The following is a 24,311-nucleotide window of genomic DNA, read 5'->3' on the forward strand; positions in this document are numbered from 1 at the left end:
CATGCTATGGGCCACCCCAGTGACCCTGGCTCCTGTCCCCTTGGGACCCAGGTGTCCACCCTCAAGAGCGAAGACATAAAGATTCGCCAGGACAGTGTCACCAAGCTGCTGACCGATGTGCAGCTGATGAAGGGGAAACAGGAAAGCATGGATTCTAAGCTGCTGGCCATGAAGCAGTAGGTCCCTCTGCTGGACGGGTGTGGGTGCCCCCCTCAGTGAGGTCTCTTGGCTGGACAGGGCACGGGCAGCCCCGCTGAGTGAGGTACCTTGGCTGGATGGGGCACGGGCAGCCCCCTCAGTGCACGTGGAGCTGGGGGGCAGGGGTAGAGTTCAGGGATCTGCCACCACAACCCTGTTTCCAGAAGGCCCCATTTAGTCTTGGCCGGGACACCCAGCAAGGACTACCCTGGGTCTCTCCTCTGCCCAGCCCCTCCCCTGGGAGCCCCCAAGCAAGGTGCACACCCCAGCTGACCTAACTGGTCCATTACGGCTCCTCACCTTGAAGTGTGGCACAGCCAGCAGGCCCCCGCCCGGCCCCATCAGGTGGCCATCCTCATAGTGGGCGGACAGGATGACAGCCAGGCTCAGACATCACAAGGTCCCTGGAACCTGTCCCTCTCAGCCTGCCTGGGGGCTTTGGCTGGGCTCAGACATGGTCAGCCCCTGCCTGGCAGAGTGCAGGGCCTCGCTGACCCTGAGTCATTGCAGTGAGAACGAGGCCCTGTGGAGGGAGGTGGCCAGCCTGCGGCAGAAACATGCCCAGCAACAGAAAGTCGTCAACAAGGTGCGGGCTGGCGGCAGGTAGGGAGGGTGGGGGAGGGCAGACTAGCCAAGCGTCCAGGTGACTGGGTCCTCTCTGCCGACAGCTCATCCAGTTCCTGATCTCCCTGGTGCAGTCAAACCGGATCCTGGGGGTGAAGAGAAAGATGTGAGGCCCGGGGACACCTGCCCATGGAAGGGCCCCGCAGCGCAGGCCCTCACTAACCCCCCCTCCCCCGCAGCCCCCTGATGCTCAGTGACAGCGGCACGGCGCACCCCATGCCCAAGTATGGCCGGCAGTACTCGCTGGAACATGTGCACAGTGCTGCCCCATTCGCGGTGAGCGCTGGGCCTCACCAGTGGGGTGGGCACAGGGCAGGCAGGTTGCGCGGGGTGGCCCCGCGCGTGCATGCCGCCAGCCGGCTTCCCTTGCAGGCCTCATCCCCCACCTACAGCGGCTCCAGCCTCTTCTCCCCAGACACCGTGGCCAGCTCCGGCCCCATCATCTCCGACATCACTGAGTTGGCTCCAGCCAGCCCCTCGGCCTCCCCAGGCGGGAGCATCGACGAGAGGTGGGGGCCACGTCACCCTCCCCAGTCCTCCAGTCCCCACCTGGGACAGAGGTGGGGGTGGGGTAGGGCCCTGGCCAGGAAGACTTGCTGAGGTCGTGCCCCCACCCTGAGCATCCACGTGCCCTTCCAGGCCTCTGTCCAGCAGCCCCCGGGTGTGTGTCAAGGAGGAGCCGTCCAGCCCCCCTCAGAGCCCCCAGGTGGAGGAGGTGAGCCTCGGGCAGCCTTCCTCTGAGGTGGAGACGCCCTTGTCCCCAACTGCCCTCATCGACTCCATCCTGCGGGAGAGCGAGCCCACCACCGCCCCCTCGGCCACCCAGCCCACGCCCCTGTCCGCCACCGCCCCGGAGAAGTGCCTCAGTGTGGCCTGCCTGGACAAGTGAGTGGCCCCTACCCCTGCCACTAAGCCCCTGGGAGCAGGGGGAGGTGGCTCCAGCAGGATGTCCAGGACCTGGACACCCGCCCAGCCTCAGGCCGCCCCCAGGGCCTGTGGGTGCAGGGCTGCTGGGTGGTGAGAGGGCCCTTGCCGGCCTCTGAGCTTGTAGCCAAGGAGGGTGCAGACACTAACCAGATCAGCCGCAGCCCCCATTGTGCAGGAGCCAGGGCATGTGGCAGGCCACCCCACGACAGGCCCTCCCTTGCATCCTCCCTCGTGTCCTCGCCTTTGTGTGCTGCCCAGCCCTGGCCTTAGACCGGGCAGAAGATGGTGAGCGAGCCGGCCTCACCCCGGCTACCCGGACTGGGTGAGCGAGGGTGGGGCGGAGCTGCCCGGCCCCCTGCAATCGGGGGTTCTTGTCTTTGTATCTTGCAGTTGGGCTCGCGCTCCACAGATGTCTGGGGTCGCCCGCCTCTTCCCCTGCCCCTCCTCTTCCTCTCTGCATGGCCGAGTCCAGCCAGGGTTAGCGCCGCCCCACCCGGGAGGGAGGAGGGCTCCACCAGAGTTCCGGTCCTCCCTCACCAGAGCCTGGCCTGTGCTCGGGTACTCAGCCCTGCCCAGTGGCGGGCAGGCATCCTGGGCCCTCTGTCAAGGGAGTGGCCTCGGGTCTGCATCTGCGCTGACCCCTGGGCAGAAGCCAGCCGTCTAAGTCAGTGCTGTTCTGGGGATGAGCCCTCTAACCTGACGCCCTTGCTTGGCACCCAGGCTGTTGTGCTGGGGCCAGTGCCCCTGCTCTGGGCTACTGGGGCTGTCACAGGGCCCAGGTGAGCCAGGCAATCCAGTGAAACGGGTCGCCCACAGCCCTGTACCTAACATAAGTCTTCGTTGTCCTCTGTCCGAAATTTGTCCCAAGTGCAAAGGCGAGGCCTTGTCCAGCCTGTCCCCGGAACAAAACCACTGAGGGGCCTGCTGGCCTCATGGCGACAGGCAGGTCCACCACACACTGCCCCACAGCCCTGCCTGGCCCCCACCAGTGCAGGGGCTCCTGGTGAGCCCACCATGCACCAGGGACTCCAACCGCCCGAGCCAGCAGGCTACTGTGGCAAGGGAGGCTATGCTCTGAGGGCTGTCCGGGGTGCCTGGGCTACACTTCACCCACCTCCTGCTCACCTGGGCCAGGAACGAGCTCAGTGACCACCTAGATGCCATGGACTCCAACCTCGACAACCTGCAGACCATGCTGAGCAGCCACGGGTTCAGTGTGGACACCAGCGCCCTGATGGACGTGAGTGCCTGCCTTCCCCACCCCACCCCATTCTGGGCACAGCCCCTAACTGCCCTTTTCCCACAGCTGTTCAACCCCTCGGTGACCGTGCCGGACATGAGCCTGCCAGACCTGGACAGCAGCCTGGCCAGCGTGTGTGGGGGCAGGGTTGGGGGAAGAGTGGGGGAGCAGGGTGGAGTGGGTGAGGAGCAAGGCAGTAAGAGCCCTCATGTGCCCCCTCCCTGCGGCTGGCAGATCCAGGAGCTCCTATCCCCCCAGGAGCCACCACGGCCTCTGGAGGCAGAGAGCAGCAGCCTGGACTCAGGTGAGCGGCTTCCCCTGCTGCCCCGCCCCCACCCCTGGCCCCACTCTGACCCTACCCACACCCTGACCCATGGACCCCCCCACAGGGAAGCAGCTGGTGCACTACACAGCGCAGCCCCTGTTCCTGGTGGACCCTGGGCCGATGGATGTGGGTGGCAGCGACCTGCCCGTGCTCTTCGAGCTGGGGGAGGGCTCCTACTTCTCTGAGGGGGATGACTACGCAGAAGACCCCACCATCTCCCTGCTGACAGGCTCTGAGCCCCCCAAAGCCAAGGACCCCACCGTCTCCTAGAGGCCCAAGGAGGAGCCAGGTGGGGCCACCCACCCTCCCCCCAGCTCAGGGCTGGCCGAGGGCCCAGGACCAGGGTCCTGGGGCAGAAAGAGGACCTGCGGGGCAGGCTGGGAGCGGCCAATTGGCAGCCCCGCCGCAACCCCACCTGGGTCAGGGTGACGCAGTCCCGGGACCTGCCCAGCCCGGTGCCTTCACTTCCAGCCCTGTGAGCCCCCTGATCTAAGGGGGGGCTTGGCAGCCACACTTTGGACTGGCCCTGCTGTTGTTCATAGTCAGAGTTGTATTTTGAATTTTTACAGAGAAGTCCCACTCCCTTCTGTAGAGATTCACAGACACACACGGACGGAGATCTATAAACAACATGCTCTACGCTTAAGGCCCCCATGTCTGTGTGCTTCCTCCCACCCCAAGCTGAGGAGGTGGGAAGTGGGTACAGTGAGGAGGGGTGGCCTGGGAGGGGCCCAGAGGCTAGGCCATGGTGGCCACGGGGGGTAGATGCCCCCCGCACACTGAGCGGCCAGATGGCCAGGGTAGTGTTTGCCCAGGGTCTTTATTGAGGGCTCAGAGTAGGCTCCAGAGGGAGGGCAGTGGCCTGGAGACAAGAGTCCTTGGGAGTTCACTCTTACCAAGGCCAGGGACAGAACAAGCAGAAGGGAGGTGGCCAGGTCTTGACCCCACCAACAGGATGGCTGAGGTGCCACCCTGCACTTTCCTCCAGGCCCTGATGTCACTCTGGCCTGAGGACACCCAAGAAGAGCCCTCCCCACATACTGAGGTGCTGGCCACCTGGACGGCCCCCAGGGTCAGCAGGCGAGCCTCTGCCGTGGGGCAAAGAGAGGACTTGGTGCCAGCCTCAAGGAGGGTGGCCAAGACAGAGTGGGAGGTGGTCCTCACCTCAGTGGCCCAGAGCAGAGATGACCCTGGGGTCACAGATGCAGGATGGAGCTGGGGTAGCCAAGTCCTGAGGGTGCCTGCCACCTGCACGCACCCAGCCCTCCCTTAAGCCTTGTCCAGCCACAGTTGAAGGGTCAGGGCACCTGGGGCCAAGGCTGTCCCCATCTCCCTCCACCACCAAGGTCGCAGCCTCACATCTAGCTGGGTGGGTGTCAGGGCCTGGGGAACAAGACCCCCATCAGAGGACCACTCGGCCCAGCACAGGGCAGGAGGGCAGAGAGCCTGTTCCTGGAGAGGGGGGTGACAAGCCCCATTCCGGGAGCCCCCCGGGTGTCCAGGGTGAAGGCACCATCTGCCCCTAGGTGAGTGCCTCAGCCAGTAGGCCCACCTATTGGGATCAGTCTTCATTGTGGGGAGTCCCTGCCCGTCAGACACTGAGTGGAGAGTGGACACGGAGAGTTGCTATGTCTGCCCCAGCTCCGCATCACCCGCAAACCACAGGTCCACTTCCTAAAAGCCCACTGAGCCCGTTTGGGGCTCCCGCAGTGGAGTGCGCCTACCCAACCCGTGGGGGACCAGCAGGGGCAGCGCCCCTATGAAACCGGTTGATGCGGGGCAGGCTGTGTCACCCCCTGCCAGCCGCCCTCCGCGCTCCCTGCAGGGGCTCAGCCAGGCGGTGCTGCGCGGTCCCTGCCAGGTAGCGAGGGGCGCTGTGGAGCTCAAACTCTCCAGAGAGTTCCGTGGTGGGGCACAGCAAGCGGGGTGAGGCTGATGGCCCCTGACTCCTGACCCGACAGGCAGCTGCCCCCAGCAGGCAAGGGACTCGCTCCAGACAGCGCTTTAATAACACACGCAGCCCAGTGAGCACAATCTGTAGAAACCGCAGGCGGTGGCCCTACCCACCCGCCCCCTGCTACAGTGTGATTCCTGAGTGGGACGGGGGTCCCGTACTGGCAGAGGCCTCCTGGCAGGGAGGAGGACAGGAGGCCTGCGGGGAGTCGCCCCCATCCCCACCCCAGCTCTGGGCGGTGGGTGGTGGGCAGGAGTGGGCAGCCGGAAGGCTCAGGCGCCCGTCGTCGCAGCCTCATGGTGGAGCACGTAGTAGTCATGGACGTACATGAGCACCGCCACCGGCTGCCCAATGATCAGCGTTAGCCACACGGCAGCGTTGCCATAGTTGCCCTGGAGGAAGCGGCCAGTGATCCAAGCCAGCGGGACCTGGGGGTAGGCGGCCAAAATTAGACTTTCACTTGGCCCGGGGGTGGATGGTGGGTGGGAGGAGGGAGGGCGGGACACTCACCTGAGCCATCATGCCCGTGAACGCCCAGAGACGGAACATCCGCAGGGGGATGCTCACCAGGTACTGCGGAGAGAGGGGGAGCTCGTCAGCAGGCCTCACACCCCGCGCCGGGGGGGACACTCCCGTGGCCGCAGATGGAGGCGGCCCGCCTGCACTGACCTCGTGGAAGAAAGCAGAGGCTAGGAACACCCCTATCCTTGCCATCCCTGGGCTGACGCCCTTTCGGAGCATGGGCTTGTAGAAGTGTCTGCAGACAGAAGGGACCACGATGGGATGGAAACCTAGATCCATACGTACACATCTGCAAACACACAGTACACCCAAGGATGCCCACCCTAGCACGTGAGCACACAGGTGTACACAGCACACCCAAGGGTGCCCACCCTAGCATATGAGCACACAGGTGTACACAAACAGCACACCCAAGGGTGCCCATCCTAGCATGTGAGCACACAGGTGTACACACAAAGCACACCCAAGGGTGCCCATCCTAGCACGTGAGCACACAAGTGTACACACAGCACACCCAAGGGTGCCCACCCTAGCACGTGAGCACACAGGTGTACACACACAGCACACCCAAGGGTGCCCACCCTAGCACATGAGCACACAGATGTACACACACAGCACACCCAAGGGTGTCCACCCTAGCACGTGAGCACACAGGTGTACACACAAAACACACCCAAGGGTGTCCACCCTAGCACGTGAGCACACAGGTGTACACAGCACACCCAAGGGTGCCCATCCTAGCATGTGAGCACACAAGTGTACACACAGCACACCCAAGGGTGCCCACCCTAGCACGTGAGCACACAGGTGTACACACAGCACACCCAAGGGTGCCCACCCTAACACGTGAGCACACAGGTGTACACACAGCACACCCAAGGGTGCCCACCCTAGCACGTGAGCACACAGGTGTACACACACAGCACACCCAAGGGTGCCCACCCTAGCACGTGAGCACACAGATGTACACACACAGCACACCCAAGGGTGTCCACCCTAGCACGTGAGCACACAGGTGTACACAGCACACCCAAGGGTGCCCACCCTAGCATATGAGCACACAGGTGTACACACAAAGCACACCCAAGGGTGCCCATCCTAGCATGTGAGCACACAGGTGTACACACAGCACACCCAAGGGTGCCCATCCTAGCATGTGAGCACACAGGTGTACACACAGCACACCCAAGGGTGCCCACCCTAGCACATGAGCACACAGGTACACACAGCACACCCAAGGGTGCCCACCCTACCACATGACCACACAGATGTACACAAACAGCACACCCAAGGGTGCCCACCCTAGCACGTGACCACACAGGTGTACATAATTTTGCACACCACACTCCTGCACTCAAGTGCACCTGTGCACACACTCCACCCACCTGAGGCACCACTTGTGGACAGGGATGTTCCAGTTCTGCCAGAAGTAGCTGACCGACTCCGAGTTCCTGGGGATGACAGAACAGGAGTGCCCCGTGCGCACGACCATGCCCGCCCCCAGCCCCCGGCCGGGCCAAGGCCACCCACCACCAGTCCCGGTAGAACTCCCGGTCTCCAAACCGCATAAGCTCAGCCACGGCGTTCAGGCAGGAGTGGAAGAGCCAGTAGAAGAAGATGAGCCAGATGAAGTGATTGGGGACCTGCGCGAGGGCAGCTGTGGGTTCCAGAACGCCCCCGGCCCGCCCGGCCCGCCCGGCCCCCGCCCGGCCCCCGCCCGGCCCCCGCCCGGCCCGCTCACTGCCAGCTTCAGGAGGCGCTCGATGATACGGGAGTAGTCCATGTCCTGCGGCGGAGACAGCGGTCAGCCGGCCCTCGGCCGCCGGACCCCCACCGCCCGGCCCAGGACGGCCCCAGCCGCTCACCTTAAAGGGCTTCATGGAGTTCTGGATGGTGGGGACCATCCACTGCAAGGGAGGGGGCACAGCGTCGGCCCGCGCCCCTCCGCCCCGCCCCGAGCCCCTCGCCGCCCCGCCCCGCGCCCCTCGCCGCCCCGCCCCGCGCCCCTCGCCACCCCGCCCCGAGCCCCTCGCCACCCCGCCCCGCCCCGCGCCCCTCGCCACCCCGCCCCGAGCCCCTCGCCACCCCGCCCCGCCCCGCGCCCCTCGCCACCCCGCCCCGAGCCCCTCGCCACCCCGCCCCGCCCCGCGCCCCTCGCCACCCCGCCCCGCGCCCCTCGCCACCCCGCCCCGCCCCGCGCCCCTCGCCACCCCGCCCCGCGCCCCTCGCCACCCCGCCCCGCCCCGCGCCCCTCGCCACCCCGCCCCGAGCCCCTCGCCACCCCGCCCCGCCCCGCGCCCCTCGCCACCCCGCCCCGCCCCGCGCCCCTCGCCGCCCCGCCCCGAGCCCCTCTCCGCCCCGCCCCGCCCCGAGCCCCTCGCCATCCCGCCCCGAGCCCCGCCCCGAGCCCCGCCCCTCGCCGCCCCGCCCCGCCCCCCTCCGCCCCGTACCTGCTGGATCAGCCCCACCTGAAGCTGCGTGAAGAACAGCTGAGGAGGGAAGCAGAGCAGCCCGCTGAGCCGCAGGCCGCCGAGTGCCTCCCGGGCGCTCACCCAGCCTCCCGCGGCCCCGCTCACCATCTCCAGGAGCCGCCGCAGCAGGAAGCGCTTCCGGATCCGGGGCGAGCGGGGAAAGTTGAGCTCGTAGCACAGGGTAGGGGCAAAGAGGAAGTAGTACAGGTCTGAAAGGGGGACAGGTGGGCTGGCACCGGGACCCGCCGGTACGGTCATGACCCTCCGGCTGCCTTCTAGTCCTGCCCTCAGGGGAGCTCACCTTCCTCTCGGCCTGGCCCCGCCTGCCCCTTACCCCGATCCCCAAGACCTGCCTTTCCCGTAGTCCCGCTCCTCCGTGTCTACCTTCCCCTTAGCCTCACCCCCCGGGGGGTCCACCTTCCGTTTGGCCCCGCCCCACAGGCCCCACCTTCCTCCAGACCCCTGCCGTCTGGACCCCGCCTCCTCTAAGCCCCGCCCCGAAGCGCTCACCTCCGTAGGTCAGGTTGTCTGGGTAGCTCACGGAGGGCTGTGCTGCAGCCCCGTTGGCCTTCTTGTCTGCAGAGGCCCCGAGCTGGGCCCTCAGGCTGACCGTGCGGGCCCCAGCCCCTGGCTGCCTCTCACCAGCCTTGGCCCCGGCCCTGAGCTCACGGCACCACAGGTTCACGTCGCGGTAGGAGAAAAGCTTAAGGAAGAGGTTGGTATACACGAACAGCGCCAACACGGAGCCCACTGCAGGAGAGAGGCAGGCTGGGAGCGCAGTCCTATCCTCCAGGGAGCCCCGGCCCAAAGGAGCCACCGCTGGCCAGGGCTCTCCTGCGGACACCCAGAACGGGGAGGGGATGGGACGGGGCACACCTGGAGTGATGGACTCCACCAGGCAGGCCACTGCCGCTGGCAGGCAGAGAATGGTGACCAGGTTGGCCACGTGCAGCAGCAGCCCTGCCCGCTCCGTCAGGGCCCCCTGTGGCAGGGAGGGGGCAGGAGCTCAGCCAGGGCACTCAGTCCCCTCGGGCCTCTGATGAAAAGTACATGCAGTCCTGGCTCGGAGCCCCCGCACTGGTGGGGACAGCTAGACAGGTAAGTGGGGACCATGGTAGGCGGCAAGGGGCACTTCTTACCACTGCCAAACGTTTCTCAACCTGGAATCCAACCAGAGCAAAGACGTTGGCCACTGGGGACAAAAACGCCAATGGTAGGTTCAAGACCGGAGTGTCTAAACGTCCCCACCCAAAGCCCCTCCCCAGTGCCCAGCTCACCAATAACCAAGCACAGGGCGGGCCAGCTGTAGGGGTCCTTCAGAAACAGAGACACCACTTGGATGGGATCCACCAGGATGCCGTACCTGGGGGAGTGGAGGGATGGTGGGTGGGGCCTGAGCCCTGTAGGTGGGGCCACAGGGGGTAGGACCTGCCTGGGGCAGACCACGCGAGGAGGGGCTGTGAGGGACTCACTTGATGAGGTTCTCTAAAAACAACCGAGCGTTGCTCAAAATCTGAAAGAGAGAGGGCAGGGGTTACACCCCCGTTAGCCCCGGCCAAGAGGCACCCCCAGCATTTGTCAGGTAAAGCCAGGGACAGGGTGGTGCAGCACCAGTCCTGCAGGAGGACCCCTTGCTGGCTGCCTACCCACCTCTCCCCACGTCAGTGCTGGAGCAAGCAGAGGTGACTGCCATTCTGTCCACAGGAAGGGTCCCAACCACAGAGGGAACAGCCCTAGCACCAGCACCCACGAGCTGTTCCAAAGCCCTTGCCTGCCCCTAAACTGGTGAGGGCATACAGGCCCAAAGCCCAAGACTGCCCCCCAGAGAAGCAGTGTACCAGGGGACAGTCCCTCCTGGTGATACAAGCTGAGGAGTGGAAGGGCACCTCCCCTGCCCAGGGCACGCTGGGCAGAGGTGGGACAGCATGATCAGCACCTGCCCCCTCCAGCCATGTGGCAAGAGGCTGCAGCAAAGGAGCCCAGGCACTGGGGGACAGTGAGGGACCAGGCGAAGGGATGGAGAGAGCTGCTTGTGTCCCCTGCCCTGCTCAGCTGCTGCCAGCAGCACCCACACCCCAGGTGCCTAGCCCCAAAGCAGCTTCCAAGGACCTGAGCCCTCATCCAAAGTGGATCCTGATTCCAGCCTGGGGCTGGGGGTGCCTGGCCTCTGAGGGGACAGGGACCTCCTCACCGGCCCACGGGCACCTCTGGCACTTCCGTAAGCCCGCCTATCCCTAGAGCCCAGCCCATGATGAGTACTGTGACAGGCAGTGCAGCCAAGGGGTCACTGGTGGGTGGCCCTCACTGGGGGGCCCAAGGAAGGCAGCAGCAGAAGACACAGGGCCAACTGCAGGGCTGCTCTGCCTGCCTCTGCCAGACACACACAGGGGCCTACAGTCACCACCTGGTAGTGGCCTATCCTGTCAGGACCCACAGCAGGCGGGAGCTGTAGTTGCCAATGGTGGCACCCATGGCGCCCACCTCGAGGTCCAGACCACCGTGGGGCAGCGGGAGCCCAGCACATAGACTGCAATCTTCCACAGGGACAAGATGGCCACAAGAAGGGAAAGGTTCTGGGGCTGCTCATAGGGCCTGGCTGGCCCATAGGACTGCTGGGAGACAAACAGTGCCTCCTGACAGAGCCACCCCGTGGCCAGAAATGGCCTCTGGAGGGCCAAGAACACATCACTGCCCCCTGCTTCCTGCCACCAGGCTGTATGACCCCCACTACAGGTGGCTGAGACTGCAGGCAGGGTATGGTGTATAGAGCCTTTTCCCCACAGGCACCCTGCCCAAGAGCAGGTGCAATACATCTGGGCAGGGGTCAGGGGTCAGGACCACAGGCCAGATCAGCCCTGAACAGCAGAGGGTCAGCCCAGAGAGGCCTGACTCTCCCTGCCCCTCAGAGCCCTGGATGCCAACTGCTTCCAGGGCAGGGCGGCCTGGTCCTGGCACCATCAAGGGCCAGCCTGAAAGAGGCTGCTTGCTAAGAGGCAGTGGGCCCCTCTACAAGACACTCACCATGGTGCATAGGCCACAGGGTAAGGCAGAGGTGCTGCCGACTCACCTTACAGGGAGCCTCCTACCCCCAGGATAGGGAGGTAGGGGCTGGGGACAGAGTTGGGGCCTGGGTGGCCTAGCCAAAATCCAGGCTCCAGCAGTAAGTACCACAAGCCAACCTCTCAGCGCTGCTCTCTCCCAGCTGGCGGACTGGGCCCCAGCCACGCCCACGAGGGCCCCATAGACGCCCCTCAGACACCTTTCCAGGGAGGCTTTATATCCACCCTGTGCCCCCAGCCACAGCCCCAAGGCCCTCCACAGCCCAGGGCCACCTGCCCAGTGGTCACCCAGCCTGTCCCCTCCCTGTCTCCATGGGCCGACACCCGTCCGGCAAAGCCTCCAGAGAAAGTCCTCTACTCTGTAGGCCCAGCTCACAGCACAAAGGTTTTCTGTCCCGGTGTCACCACCCCAAACTCAGGCAAGCCCCCAACACCCAGTCAGCAGCGCCCCCATCACCCTCTGGACTGTTGGGTTTAAGTAGGAGGCACACCATGTGTTGGCCCACAGAGCCCACTTGTGGCCGCTGCAGGGACAGCTGCTGAGCCCTCCCCACACCAGCCCCACATGTGCTCCTGGGCCCGTACCTTGGGCCCACCAGTGCCTTAACAGAACCTGGGCCAGGTGGCCAGCGCCACAGTCAGTGGAGCCCCACTCACCAGCATCACCACACACCAGTTCAAGATGCCACGGTAGTTGCTGAAGCCACTGTCAGAGCTGAACAAGGACTCCTGAAGGCGGTGGCAGCTGGCAGGGCAGGAGATGAGACACCTGGTGAGGCCCATGAGCAGAGCAGGCAGCCAGCGGCCTGGGCCCCCTGGGCTGCCTTGACCCCAGGCATTGAGGACTTCACAGGGAGCTAGGGCAGGGCCACAGCACATGTGGCTGCCACCAAGCCCAAGAGCTCACCAGCAGGGACCGGAAGATTTGGCCGGAGTGAGGCCAAACCCAGCCCCTCCATCTGAGCTGAGCCCTTTGTCCTGACCCACCAGTCCTGATACACACACCTACCCTAAACACTCTCCGCCCCACATGCCCAGGGCCCCACTTACAGCTGGAAGAAGACAGTGGTATGCAATTGAGAAGGGCCACTTGGCCTATAGCGGGCAGAGCTTCGGGGACCACTGACAGGCCTGCCCCTTGGGCTGCTGGAGGGGCTCAGCTTCGTGGAGGCGGGCACTCCCAGGCAAGGATCCCCAGCATTGTTCCAGGGCCTCTGGCTGCTGCCATGCCCTGGCTACACAGAGACATTGGAGCCATAGAAAGAGTCCACCCTGGGCGTCCACAGGATGCAGGGCAGGGCACTGAGGCTGGCCTCACTCAGTCGCTCATCCAGCGCCCTGCAAAACCCCACACCCAGCTGCACCTCTGTCCCCTCACTGGCCATGCAAGTCATGTGGGGAAGGATCCCAGGCCTGAGCCCTGGCCTGACCAACACCTCCCTGGGTGGGACCTGGCCTCCTTGCTTTTCTCAAGTTTCTGAAAAATCACAGCCTGGCCGTTAACTCAGGGGTCCTGTATCCTTCCAGGGCTGAAAAACCCCCTTGGGGAACAAACCCAACCATGAGGAGGGCTCAGGCAGGAGCCCAGCCCCCACCTGTGCACCCAGGGGCTGGGCTAGGGCTCAGGCCAAAGGCCACCTCTCATGCCCCCGACAAAGATAGGCCCGGGGCAGAGGAAACTTCCACTGCTACAGACCCTCCAGTCTCTGCCCGTTTGAACGAAGCAGGTAGGGGAGGGGTGCCTGGCCCAGAGGAGGGTGTACCCCAGGGCCTCCCTGGAACCAGAGCCCTAGAGCCCACACGGCTGTGCCCCTGGTGCCTCCAGCCCACAGCTGTTTCTCCCCAGGAAGCCTGGCAGGGGAGCCCCACTGAGGCCTTGATCAAGGGCTACTCCGTTTTGTAAGAGGAGAGGGCAGGGCCCCTCTTCCGCTCTGGATGGGGGCACAGGGCTGGGAGTACAGGGTAGGACGTACCGGAGGATGCTGGGGGCATGGGTCAGGAGCACTGAAGTGAGGCTCAGTGCACCAGAAGCGAGTGCTGGAGGTGAGCACTGGGCTCCAGGAGGGGCTGCTCCCCCAAGCCTTCGCCAGGGCAGTGGCAACAGGCTGACCTCTGCCTGCCCAGATCAAGGTCTGCCACCTTGCCTGGCCCACCCCACTCTGGCCTGACCCCCAGTGCCACGTGCCAGCAGGCACCTCTCTAAGCACCAACCTGGGGCAGCTCCTCCAGGGCTCTCCCTTGCCCCCTCCCCCAGGCCTGTCCTGGGCCACACAGTGGGGCTGTAACCTCCACCTGGATCAGACGAGCCCCACCCTGAACCTGAACCCTCCCCCTCCCACTGAAGCTGCACCTCCAACTGGCCACTGGGTGCCCTTCCCAATGCAAGCAGGAGGCTGGGTCTGTGCCTGTCCACCAGCACCTGGAGGCGAGCAGGTGCAAGGCCCACCTTTCCTGCGAGGACAGTCTCCCTGAACCCACAGCTGTCCCTTATCTTTCATCCCCACTGCCTCCCCCACCAAGTTTCAAGCCCATTTGTGCTCATCAAAACTATCCCCAAAGACCCTGCCCAGTCTCCTTGGGCTTATATGGCTCACACAAGTGGTGACCCCTACCCCCTGGGCCACCAGGCCGTACTGACTTTATCTGTGGCAGTCTCAAACAAAACAGCGAATCTGACATTAGACAATCTCATGAAAGCATTTTTCACGTCCCCCCTCCCTTGAAAGCCCCAGATCGCTCTCCATGTAAAACCTTGAGCCAGGCTTTCCACACCTTCCCCCACCCACCCATGCCTACCTTCTGGGGTGCCTCCACAGGCCTCCTGGCCACCCCCAACCCCAACCCCACAGGTCAGGGGTCCCCTGCCCCAGGAGGATGCCCACTTCCCACTAGGTCCAAAGGCCCAGCCCTGCGGTGTGGTCAGCTGCAAGTGGCACAGGGGGCAGCAGGTGACGGTGCCAGCATGCCAGAGCCCTCACTGCCACCCTCTCCCCCACCCACTCCCAGACCCCACCTCCCACAGGGCCTAGCCCGGAGGACAGGGATCAGGACTGCCTTCATGATCGCGCTCTGAGCTCACCCAGATCCCAGGCCACCAGCCAGCCCTGCACTGACTTCCCCTATTGTCTCTCCCGATCCCAAGTTAACACTGTGAGCAGGCATAACTGTCCCCCATGCACACCAGGGCACGCAGAGGCTTGTCAGGGTTCGAAGACTGCCCGAGTGTGGAGACGAGTCCGTCGGGGCCAGGACGCAGCACAGCACAGCGGCAGACAGAATTCAGCCTCCCCGCCAGCAGCCGCGTCCTGTATACTTCCTGCCCGACAGCCTCTGGGCCACAGGTAGACTGAGAAGGCATCCTGGGACAAACACCCCTGAAGGCCCTGCCTAGAGGCCATGTCTGAGGGCCTGCAGGGGTCCTGGGCACTGGGGATGATGCATAGAGCCTGGAAGTGGTGGGCTGAGGGGCAGAGCAAAAAGGAGTCCCCTTGGTTTCACCCCACAGCCTCACCTTGCCACAGCCAGAAGAAAGGAGCTCACACTCAGGCTGAACCCCTGTTCAGCCCAAAGTGAGCAGGAAGTCTGGGGGAGGGGAAGAGGCCCAGAGCACAGGGAATCATGAGGAAGGGCCAGGGGGGCAGGTGTGGGAGGGTGACAAAAGGAGTGGCTTGGCCACATCCAAGAGGGCAGCCAAAGCAAGGCTCCAGGGACAAGTACACAGAGCCGGCATGTCTCTAGACCCTCAGCAGGGTCCCACCGTATCCTCCCCAGGGCTCCCGCTTCCTGGCCTCACCCCAGCCCCAAACCAGCAGAAGTACAGAAGAGGTTTGCTGGCCATCTGGTCGGAGCAAAGCAGGAAAGTGACTGCTCTGCCTACCTCTCCCAGGGGTCAGCTCTGCCCAGCGCTGGAACCCCCATCTCACACAAACGACCCCAATTCCCATCCCCGCCAGAGATCACACAGACCGTCCCCCTGCCTCCAGGAGAGAACTTGGTTAGTTAGCAGAGATGAGCACCAGGAACCTCCGTTCCAGGCAGGAGGTACTGGGCCAGCCCCCTCAGCACCCCCAGCCCTGGTCCACAGGAAGGAAGCCCCCTCTGGGTAGATCCACATCTCTGGCCCCATGGTGCCTCCTGACCTTTGCTCACACTGCTCCCTGTTCCATGCCTGCCTAGCTCTGAGGCTATCTTATCTCCCAGGTGGACTGTGAGCACCCCAAGGACAGGGGCAGTGCCTGCACCCTGGCTCCAGGGTGTACCCCCCAAGCCCCACCCACAGTGTCTGATGAAGACATCCTCAGTTCTTGCTTACTCAGAGAAGAAACCCTTGTCAACCAGTTGACCAATCACCCACTTCCTCCTTGATAATCTCTATCCCTTCAGCTGCTCCCTAAACCAGAGCCTCAAGGGCCCCTAGGCCAGGGTGAAGGCCAGAAGTGGGGTAAGAAAGGCAAAGGGACCACCAGGGTCAGCTTAGAGGGGAGAACCGATGCCCAAGCTTGCACCCCCAGGCACACCATCCGTCATCAGCTAAGCAGGGCACCCACCTGTGGGATGTCCACTCCAAGCCTGTCTCCTGAACCACAGCTACCAGAGTCCCTCTACCAGACCCAACTCTGTCTTTCTGTCACATGAGCAGGACCCTGGCTGGGCAGCCACTCGGTAAGGGTGTCCAAGACAGGAAGGAAGGGACCCCTGTGAAGACCACCCTCTGGTGGGTCTGCAGGAATGAGAACTTATTTTTCTGCACTGCCGCTGGCCCTGGGCAGAAACACACGGACACCAGCGTTCCTGTACACAGTCCCGGGCTCCTGCCGGCCCCCTCCCCACCTGCCTGCCCTGCCCTCCTCTGGAAGCCTTCCTTAACCGCCAAGGCACTTCTCCTAGATCTCAGAAGGGGCCCCAATCCCATCTCTCTCCTGCCAGACAGCAGAGACTTCTGCACGGCGCTGAGCAAGCCCACCAAGGCTCAAGGAGGAGCCCCCCACCCGCACACCTGAGAATGCACAGACGGGGGGGTCTGCGGGTGGGGCTGGCACCGGGGTCCCTTCAGCTCCGCGCCCGCGCCTGAGTGACCTTGGCAGGTCGCCCTTCCCTAAGTCTCAGTTTCCCCGCGGGGACCCGCGCGGTCCAAGCGAAGTCTGGGATCAGGCTCTCGGACTAGAGCACGCGCGGCTCCCGCCACTCCTGGGGGACCGGAGAGGGTCGCGGAAGCCGGGGCGCCGGGGGCAGTTCCGAATTTAGGGGTCAGGCACACCGTTACCTCAGCTCCCGGGGGCTGCCCCCCGCTGCGTCCCCGTCCTTGTCCGGATTCGGGGCCGGCGCGTCCCCCCCGGCGCCCACGTCGGGGCCCGCGGGCGCTCCCCGCACCGCCTCTTCCGCCGCCTGGCTCGAGGGCCGCGGACCCGTCCTCCGGCGCCGGGAGCCGCCCGCGCCTCCGCGGTCCCCCATGGCCTCGCCGCTCCTCGCCGCGGCCAAGTGCTCGCGCCCGCCGCCTCCCCGCGCGCAAGGCCGCGGCCCCGCCTCCGCTCCGCCGCCAACGGCCGCCGCCGCCCCCTGCCGGCCGCCGTAGCCCGGGCGCCCGAGCCCGCCCTCCGCGCTCCGCCCACGCGCGTCACCGGCCTCCCCGGGCCGCCGCTCCTCCTCCTCCCCGGGGGCCGCCGCTCCTCCTCCCCGGGGGCCGCCGCTCCTCCTCCTCCCCGGGGCCGCTCCTCCTCCCCGGGGGCCGCCGCTCCTCCTCCTCCCCGGGGCCGCTCCTCCTCCCCGGGGCCGCCGCGCCTCCTCTCCGGGTCGCCGCTCCTCCTCCCCGGGGGCCGCCGCTCCTCCTCCTCCCCGGGTCGCCGCTCCTCCTCCCCGGGGCCGCTCCTCCTCCCCGGGGGCCGCTCCTCCTCCCCGGGGGCCGCCGCTCCTCCTCCCCGGGCCGTCGCTCCTCACCGGGGCCGCTTCTCTCCAGCGACACCCGCGCGCCTTTGGGGCCCGCAGGCCGGGAGCTGAGGCGGGGCTCCGGGAGGGGCGAGGCGTCGCGCGTCCTGTCTGCCCCTTGTCCCAGTTCTAGAAACATATTTCATTACTCTCGGCCCAGGAGACCGGTTTTTGGGATCTAGGTTAATGAAACGCCTCTTGTGCTGCCACCCAGCGGCCCAGGTCCGCGAGTATACGAGCACGGGCAGGTCACGCTTCAGACTAGGGGCGCAGTGCAGGGTGGTCTCGAATCGCCCCCCTTCCAGGGCGTGCGCGTTCATGTCGAGCGCGTACCTGCGGGAACGCGTCTCAGCGCAGTCTCGTTACATCAGCCTCCCCCACCCCCCATTTAACACTGGTGGGACCCGTTTTTCTCCAGCTTAGGGAGACCCGACAGCGGCCGGGTCAGAGGATCGTGCAGGGAAAAGGCCCAGGCCCCCGCATCACCCGGGAAGCTGGTCCTCCACCTCTTGCAGGCTCGCCAAGTCTCACCCTGTAGGGCCAGCAGGGAGTAGGGCGAGGGCACAGGTTCTCGGGCAGCCTTGCGCCAGCAGTCCCACGCAGCTGCCCAGGTCACTGCAGCCCTCACCCAGGCCTCCGGCGAGGGAGCGCCTGCCTTGTCCCGGGCTGCGTGTGTACCTGCGTAAAGTACAAGGTTGGAAATTTCCTGGGGTCGGCGACCAGAGATAACCTTACCAGCGACTCTGTGAATTCTCACTCGGCCCTGGCTTGCTCCTGCCAGAAATTCTTCATAAAAAGATTCCCTCTAGAGTGACTCGTGGCTGCACTTGGCACGTTCCACCCGGGCCCACCACCCTATTCACAACCCTCTTCCCAGGTCCTGCCCTGGGGGGGCTTCTCCTTAGGCGACATCCTTGGTCGCAGGGGTGAGGGAGAGCGCCCACCTGGAAGCCTCCCCTGTGGGTTTCCAGGAGCAAGTCCTTGCAGGGCCTCCCAGTGTCCTACCAGGGCAACCTCATGAAAGCATGGTAGGGCCTGGGGTGCCCGATCGCTCAGGACCCCAGAGGTGATTGGCAGGTCATTCAGTGAAACCTAACAGCCTCCCAGTGCAGCCCACCTTTAAGACAGTTGGAGTCCCACTCGGCCTGACACGCATCTTGCTTGCACAGGGCATGGAGCAGAGCGTCCTGGATCTCGGGTTCCAGGGCTAACTGGGGTGCGGGGCCTGGTTTACCCAAGAAACTCCTCTGGAAGCAGACAGCCTTCACCCTGCAGTGAGCAGGGACTCCAGGAGCACCTTCTGGGTACAAACAAAGCAAAGGGCTCAACCTGAGGCCAGCTGTCTTCCCTATCCACTGGCTATAGGCCTCCTGCTGGCTCAACCTTCTGCCCCACCACCACCACTGACAAGTGGCACACCCCCACCACCATGTTCTTGCGCTGATGCCAGCCTGGTGGGTTAGGCTACCCTGTAGGTAGCCGTCTTGATGTAACCTGGTGAGGTGTCCTCCCTGATAGGGCCGAGAGCCCCTCATGCCTGTCCATGGCAGCTGGCCTCAGTCAGGGCAAGCCCTGTCTCCCACCTAGTCTGGGCCTCCCAGAACATTCATCCATGTATCCCATCGCCCCTGGCCGAGTACACTGCAGGCTTCCGGGGGCAGGCAAACCTAGGCCTTCCCTAGTAAACCCCATTGCCGTCTCATAGAGACCCACTGTGACAGAGTAGAACTGCCCACAATGTTTCCAAGGCTGTAAGTCTTTACAGAAGCAGACTGCCACAGTTTTCTTCTGCAGAGCAGAACTGCTGGTGGTTTCCAGCCGCCGACCTATGGGTTACAGCAGACCTCTTAACCACTAGGCCGCCAGGGCAGCACCCCCCTCCCCCGGCTGAGCACACTGCAGGAGTCAGGGGCCAGGCAGAGCTGGGCTTTCCTGACTATTCACCCCAAAAGGAGAGAGCGCGGCGCATCGTGTGAGCCACGGGAGCCCTGACACACGCGTGCACGTGTCCCCGCGCGCTCACGCCGGGCGCCGACCCTAAGAACCAGGAACCACAGCGTGCGGGCCTGCCCGGGTCCCGCCTGCCGATTGGCGGAGGACAAGATTGACGGCTAAGCCTGCCAGTAAAACCGAGAGGCTGACGGCAGCGGCCAATGAGGAGTGACACGTCGCGTTGGAGGCGGCTGCCCGCGCTCCTGTCCCGACCTCAAGCTGTCGGCCTGAATGTGGCCGCAGGAGTGAGGTGACTAGAGGGTGGGCCGGGGGCTACGGGGGAGGGCCGGCCCGGCTGGGGGCAGGGGAGCCCAGGAAGGGAGGTGGGCCCGTGGCCGGGGCCCGGGAGAGGGAAGCGGGACTGCGAAGCAAGAGGGCGGGGCGCGCCAGGGGCTGTGGGCGCCGGTTCCTGGCCGCCCTTGCGCAGGGGAAGAGCGCAGGACCTGAATCTCCCGGACAGCCCCAGCGCCCCGGGGGTCGAGGACGAGCCCAGGGCGCTAGGGGAGAGGGCAAAGTCAGGGTGAGCAGGGGTTGCGGTCAAAGTGTGCACAGCCTGACGGGTGTGGGGGAGCCTCGAAGCCTGGGGGAATAAAGGCCGGGATGGGTCAGAGCTTAGGAAGGGCCTCGGGCTGACTCTGGGGCAGAGGGGCTGCGGGCCAAGTGAGAAGTGTGGCCAACAGGGTGGGGTTCATGGGAAGTGATGGTCAGCGCCGGTGTTGCCTAGTCTCTGGGAGGGAATGTCGTGTCCACGGGCAGGTGGGGGCTCTCTGAAGACTTATCCCAGGCCTTAAGGAGGCCGCCTCCATCCTTCCCCCACCCCCAGTCAGAGTCTTTGCTAGGAGACTGAACCTTGAGTGGGGACTCCCAGGCTGAGAAGCCTTGTGGGAAAGGAGTGGGCAGCCAGAGCCACCCTGCGACTGGCACCCATCCAAGTGTAGATTCAGGTGTAGGGTGGGTGGACTATTGGGCCAGGGTTTATGTCACAGGCAGCCGAGGGTTTGTGACCTTGAACAAGCTGTTCAGCTCACTGAGGATCAGATTCTTCACCTGTGAATAGGGTAGATGACACCTACCCGACCGGGGAGAGCAAAAGTGAAGAGTCACTCAGGGCCTGGCCAACACCGCGTGGCTCTCTAGTCTGGCCATGGGAGGCGCACACTACCTCTTGGGGCTACCCTAGTGTGAGGTCACCCTCTACACACCACCACTCACACCTGCCAGGCTAGGTGGGGAGCCTGGGTGGGAGGGCCTAGGCACTATGACCCCTGCTGACACCAGGTGCACCTTCCCTCACTGTGTCAGGTGCACCTTCCCCCACTGTGTCTGCTGCTGCTGGTAGTGCTCACTAGAAGGGATGGTCTCCTCCACTGGAGGCCTCGCCAAGCATCAGGCCCACAGCTCGACTGCCATTCACTTCGCTTAAGTCTGGGGGACGTGATGTCTGTGCGGCCTGTTCCTTGCCCCTGCCAGGGTGCTGGTGGCCATAGTGACCCTGGGGCTACTGATGACCTACTTTGACCTCATGCAGTGCAATGAATTGCTTTTATATAGACTTTCTAGCCATGGTCTTGTAACTACCACCAAATGATTGGGTGGGACCATGCAAATAAGGTGCTTGTGGCCCACCCAAGGACATTGGACAGCTTGCTAATAATGCAAATAAGGTGCATGCCCTCGTGGGGGTGGTTCTATACAAATAAGGTGTTTGGAACCCTAATGAAGGAATTGGTCAGCTTTGCCATCCCACTAGGCTCAAAATGAGCCATCCAAGAGGCAGCAAGGGGGGACCTCACTACCACCAAGAAGAAAGTACCAAGAGTGGAGCATGTCCTTTGGGCCCAGGGTCCCTGCACTGAGAACTTCCTAGACCCAGGAGACAGACAGTTACAACGCCAGAGATGCCACAAGACAGCGAGAAGCAGAGGCAAGAGCGGCAGAAAGCTGGCAGCAGCAGAACCAGGAGACCAGCAGGAGCCGGCACAGTGGGCTTCCCTGCCCACAGAGTGCCTTCACTGGAGGTTTGCTGATAGAGTGAGGTGCCGCCAGGCACTCATTGGTGGAGTTAGGCTTGCTGTCCCACGGAACTAGACAGCTGGGTGCCTCCAAGCGAGGGTTTACTGGCAGACTGGGGTACCTCTGGGCACTTATCGGTGCAGCTAAAGAGCTTTGTAACACTTGCCCGAGCAGGGAAGAGGTTGGGCTGGACAGAGGAGCCGAGAGACCCAGGGCCAGGGTGAGGCCTGCCTGTGGGCATGGCCAAGAATCTGTCTTGACCAAACAACTGTATCCTGAATTGTTCCTGATGCTGAATTGTAACCTGTTACTTCCTTAATAAATCCCATAATCGTTGATTATTATCTGTGAGTTCTGTGTGGTCCTTGCAAGGAATAAACAAACCCAACAGAGAAGCCGAGAGTGCTGTGGAAGGGACAGCTGGTGCCACAACTGGTAAAAAAGACTGGATAAAAAAACCAAAAACCAAACCCAGTGCCGTCGAGTCGATTCCGACTCATAGTGACCCTATAGGACAGAGTAGGACTGCCCCCATAGAGTTTCCAAGGAGCGCCTGGTGGATTCGAACTGCTGACCCTTTGGTTAGCAGCGATAGCACTTAACCACTGCGCCACCAGGACTGGATAGAGGAGGCATATCTGACCACCACTTCATAGCAATCAGCTTTGGGCTATTGACCTGATAATGCTTCTCCCGCTCATGAAGTTAGAGGTCAGATTCCCCCACCATTACCACTTTTACACCTTATATGCCCCCAACACTTTAGGCCTCTCAGCTCATGCCTGCTTACCTGGTCACCAGGGGGGACTGTGGGCAGGGGTCTTTGCCACCAGGCTTTCCTAGCCAGCACAGCCCTGCCCCTTATATCCCCAACCGGGCTCATCCTGCCAGGAACCTGAGGGTTGTGGGCAGCTGCAGAAGCTTCTCTGCCTACTGGGCACCTCCTCCTGGGAACCGGCCCGGGCCAGCTGTCCATGGGGCCTCCTCAGGCACTGGAGGAGTCTGGGGGTCAGGATATGGGCAGCAGGCTGCAGGAAAGGGCCAGGTCTCACATCCTCTGCCATCCCCGATCCTTCCAAAGGTTGCCCTGAGGGCTTGCAGGTGGCTCCCAGGCCCACACAGGGTCGGTGGGAGGCCAGGCGGAGGGCTGTGGCTACAGGCCCTGCTGTGCCTACTCTGGCCATTCCAGGTCGGCCTTGGGCTGGATCTGACTTCCCTTACCATCCCCAATTCCTGGTGGAGGGTGGGTTCACCTGCCCCAGGGGAGATGGGAGATACCAAGTGCTCTACATTTGGACCGGTGCTCCTGTGGCCACGCCCCTGAAGTCGGCCCTTCTGGCGGAAGAAAAAGTGCTCCCTTGCCAAAGGCTGCGGAATCACCCCGCGGCTGGATGAGCCCAAGGTGGGCCAGCCATCTCGAGTGCTAGCGGGGCCCGGAAGACGCCCCCAAACTCTCACCGGCCGCCTCAGCGCCCCCTGCGGAGCCGGCCCGGCCCTGCACACATCAACCTGAGACACCAGTTCTATCAAGAGTGGCATTTATTCTCCTCATGGAGGCGCGGCGCTCCGGGGAGCTGGTGCTATTGTGCTTAGGAAGGAGGTCTGTCCGTCCGTCCGTCTGTCCGGCCGGCCCGGCCCCAAACGGGGGCGGAAGAAGGGCGCGGCCCGAGTAAAAATCCCGGCCTGTTCCGGGTGGGAGTATGTACAAGGCGGCGGGGCGCAGGCGGGGCGGGGGGCGGAGCGGGCCGGCGGCCGCAGCCCCCACCGGAGGGCCCCTGCACCTCGGGGCCTCCTCGTAGACTCAGTACAAAATAGGTGCTACCTAAACGTTCCTTCTACCTGAATTCGCTAGTCGGTTATTGTGCTGCTTCGTTAGGGGCGGAAGGGGGCCATGGCTTTCCACGGCGGCGGGTGGGGTAAGGGGGAGGCCCTGGCCAGCCCACGGCCCTCCGGCCTTCTCCTCAGGCAGGCGGACAGGCGCGTGCGGGCGGGGGGGCGCCTGTGTGGACGTGTGCATGCGGGATGCCCAGCCTAGAGGAGCAGGCCCCTGTCCGGAGCTGTGGGCACCGCGCCCGGGGCCGCGGGGCGTTCTGGGCGTGGGCACCGCTGCGCTGGGCCCCCGCTCGCCCCTGCGGGGGCAGGCGGGGCGTGCTCGCCGGGGTGGGCTGGCCGGGTCTAAGCTCCAGCTGCCCTCCTCTCGCCCAGTCCTGGCCTGTGCAGAGCCGCGGGGCTCTGAGAATTGGCCGCCGGCCGGTGTGGACCTCCGCAGAGGCCCCCCCCGGCAGCCGGGGCCCTGAGTCTGTCCGGTAGGAGCTGGAACGCAAGGCCCAAGTCAAGGGTAGAGCCTGGCTGCGCCAACACGGACCGGGGCTGGGAGCAGAGTGGGCACTGTCTTGGTCTGGGTCCGGGTCTCTGCATGTGCAGCCCTCCCTGGCCCACCCACGCCGGTCGGGCCCAGGTCGCTGAGATCACGTCGTGGACACGCCCCCCCCAGGGCGCTGCATCCCTCACGGACTCAGCAGCGAGCCTGGCACTTAGCAGGCGCCCAGCGAGCCGTCGGTGAGTGATGGACGAGTGAAGAAGGGGTGTGGGGTGCAACCGCCCCGCCCCGCCCCAGAACCGCTACACCCGCCGGGCTCCGCCGTGGGGGGAGGGGGAAGGCGGGGAAGAAAGTCTGCGCGTCCGGCCCCGCGCAGCGTCCCTGATCTAGGGGCCTGTGGGGCGGGAAGGGCAGGGGGTACCTGATTCTCAGTAACTAGAGGCGGCGGCAGCTTCGCATGCAGTGCGCATTATTGCTCTATGGTCGGCATCTGACTAACTAAGGGGGCCGGGAGCCGGCAGCCCCGGGAAGGGACAGGAGGGGGTGGGGCTGCATGCAGTGACGTCTCACGGCGGCGGCCAGAGGGGCGGGCCCTTGGGGCGGGGTCGCCGCCGAGGCTTTGGCATAGACGGGCGAAGTTGGCAACCGCGTGGGGCGGGGCTCGGGGAAGGGCCGGCCTCCGAGAGGCGGGGCCCGAGGCTCCCGGGAGGCGGAGCCCAGGTGGGGGTGGGGCTTGGGGTGGGG

General features: G+C 64.5%; 2 protein-coding genes across 9 annotated transcripts in view; one reads left to right on the forward strand and one right to left on the reverse strand.

Moving 5' to 3' along the window:
- Nucleotides 1-3,960, forward strand: part of HSF1 (heat shock transcription factor 1) — a 29,838-nt gene extending 25,878 nt beyond the window's left edge. The window contains exons 4-14 of one of the 4 annotated variants that reach the window (XM_064268241.1): nucleotides 52-176; nucleotides 709-784; nucleotides 867-928; nucleotides 1,002-1,098; nucleotides 1,195-1,331; nucleotides 1,462-1,707; nucleotides 2,140-2,226; nucleotides 2,884-2,989; nucleotides 3,056-3,121; nucleotides 3,224-3,293; nucleotides 3,379-3,960. In XM_064268241.1, coding sequence (XP_064124311.1) covers nucleotides 52-176; nucleotides 709-784; nucleotides 867-928; nucleotides 1,002-1,098; nucleotides 1,195-1,331; nucleotides 1,462-1,707; nucleotides 2,140-2,226; nucleotides 2,884-2,989; nucleotides 3,056-3,121; nucleotides 3,224-3,293; nucleotides 3,379-3,584 — 1,278 coding nt within the window. In that variant the 3' untranslated portion in view covers nucleotides 3,585-3,960. Of the gene's footprint in view, nucleotides 1-51; nucleotides 177-708; nucleotides 785-866; nucleotides 929-1,001; nucleotides 1,099-1,194; nucleotides 1,332-1,461; nucleotides 1,708-2,139; nucleotides 2,990-3,055; nucleotides 3,122-3,223; nucleotides 3,294-3,378 lie in introns of those variants that run through there. The other 3 variants (XM_064268242.1, XM_023541592.2, XM_064268243.1) reach the window with 3 other exon arrangements.
- A 1,340-nt stretch (nucleotides 3,961-5,300) lies between these two features.
- On the reverse strand, nucleotides 5,301-16,781 carry DGAT1 (diacylglycerol O-acyltransferase 1). Of its 5 annotated transcripts, none has more exons than XM_064268245.1 (16): nucleotides 16,584-16,781; nucleotides 11,978-12,065; nucleotides 9,734-9,774; nucleotides 9,539-9,624; nucleotides 9,401-9,453; nucleotides 9,138-9,243; nucleotides 8,772-9,011; nucleotides 8,367-8,470; nucleotides 8,259-8,279; nucleotides 7,656-7,697; nucleotides 7,532-7,576; nucleotides 7,321-7,433; nucleotides 7,176-7,241; nucleotides 5,938-6,079; nucleotides 5,779-5,841; nucleotides 5,301-5,696 (listed from the first exon to the last, which is right to left on the reverse strand). In XM_064268245.1, the coding sequence occupies exons 1-16, from the start codon at nucleotides 16,769-16,771 to the stop codon at nucleotides 5,541-5,543; spliced, it is 1,554 nt and encodes a 517-aa protein (XP_064124315.1). In that variant the 5' UTR covers nucleotides 16,772-16,781; the 3' UTR covers nucleotides 5,301-5,540. The 5 variants fall into 5 exon arrangements, with proteins under 5 accessions (XP_064124315.1, XP_064124316.1, XP_064124317.1 ...); XM_064268246.1 differs by having other exon boundaries at nucleotides 5,938-6,025; nucleotides 8,241-8,279; XM_064268247.1 differs by having other exon boundaries at nucleotides 5,938-6,059; nucleotides 8,241-8,279.
- Nucleotides 16,782-24,311: the final 7,530 nt, after the last annotated feature.

Source organism: Loxodonta africana, chromosome 14, assembly GCF_030014295.1.
Source record: "Loxodonta africana isolate mLoxAfr1 chromosome 14, mLoxAfr1.hap2, whole genome shotgun sequence".
Lineage (NCBI taxonomy): Eukaryota > Metazoa > Chordata > Mammalia > Proboscidea > Elephantidae > Loxodonta > Loxodonta africana.

Coding starts and splice junctions, on each gene's coding strand:
- DGAT1 (XM_064268244.1), bottom strand. CDS start 16,771: ATGGGGGACCGCGGAGGCGCGGGCGGCTCCCGGCGCCGGAGGACGGGT. Junction 7,698..8,240: donor AGGTGGGGCTGATCCAGCAG/GTACGGGGCGGA, acceptor CCTCCCTTGCAG/TGGATGGTCCCCACCATCCA. Junction 5,697..5,778: donor TCACGGGCATGATGGCTCAG/GTGAGTGTCCCG, acceptor GCCTACCCCCAG/GTCCCGCTGGCTTGGATCAC.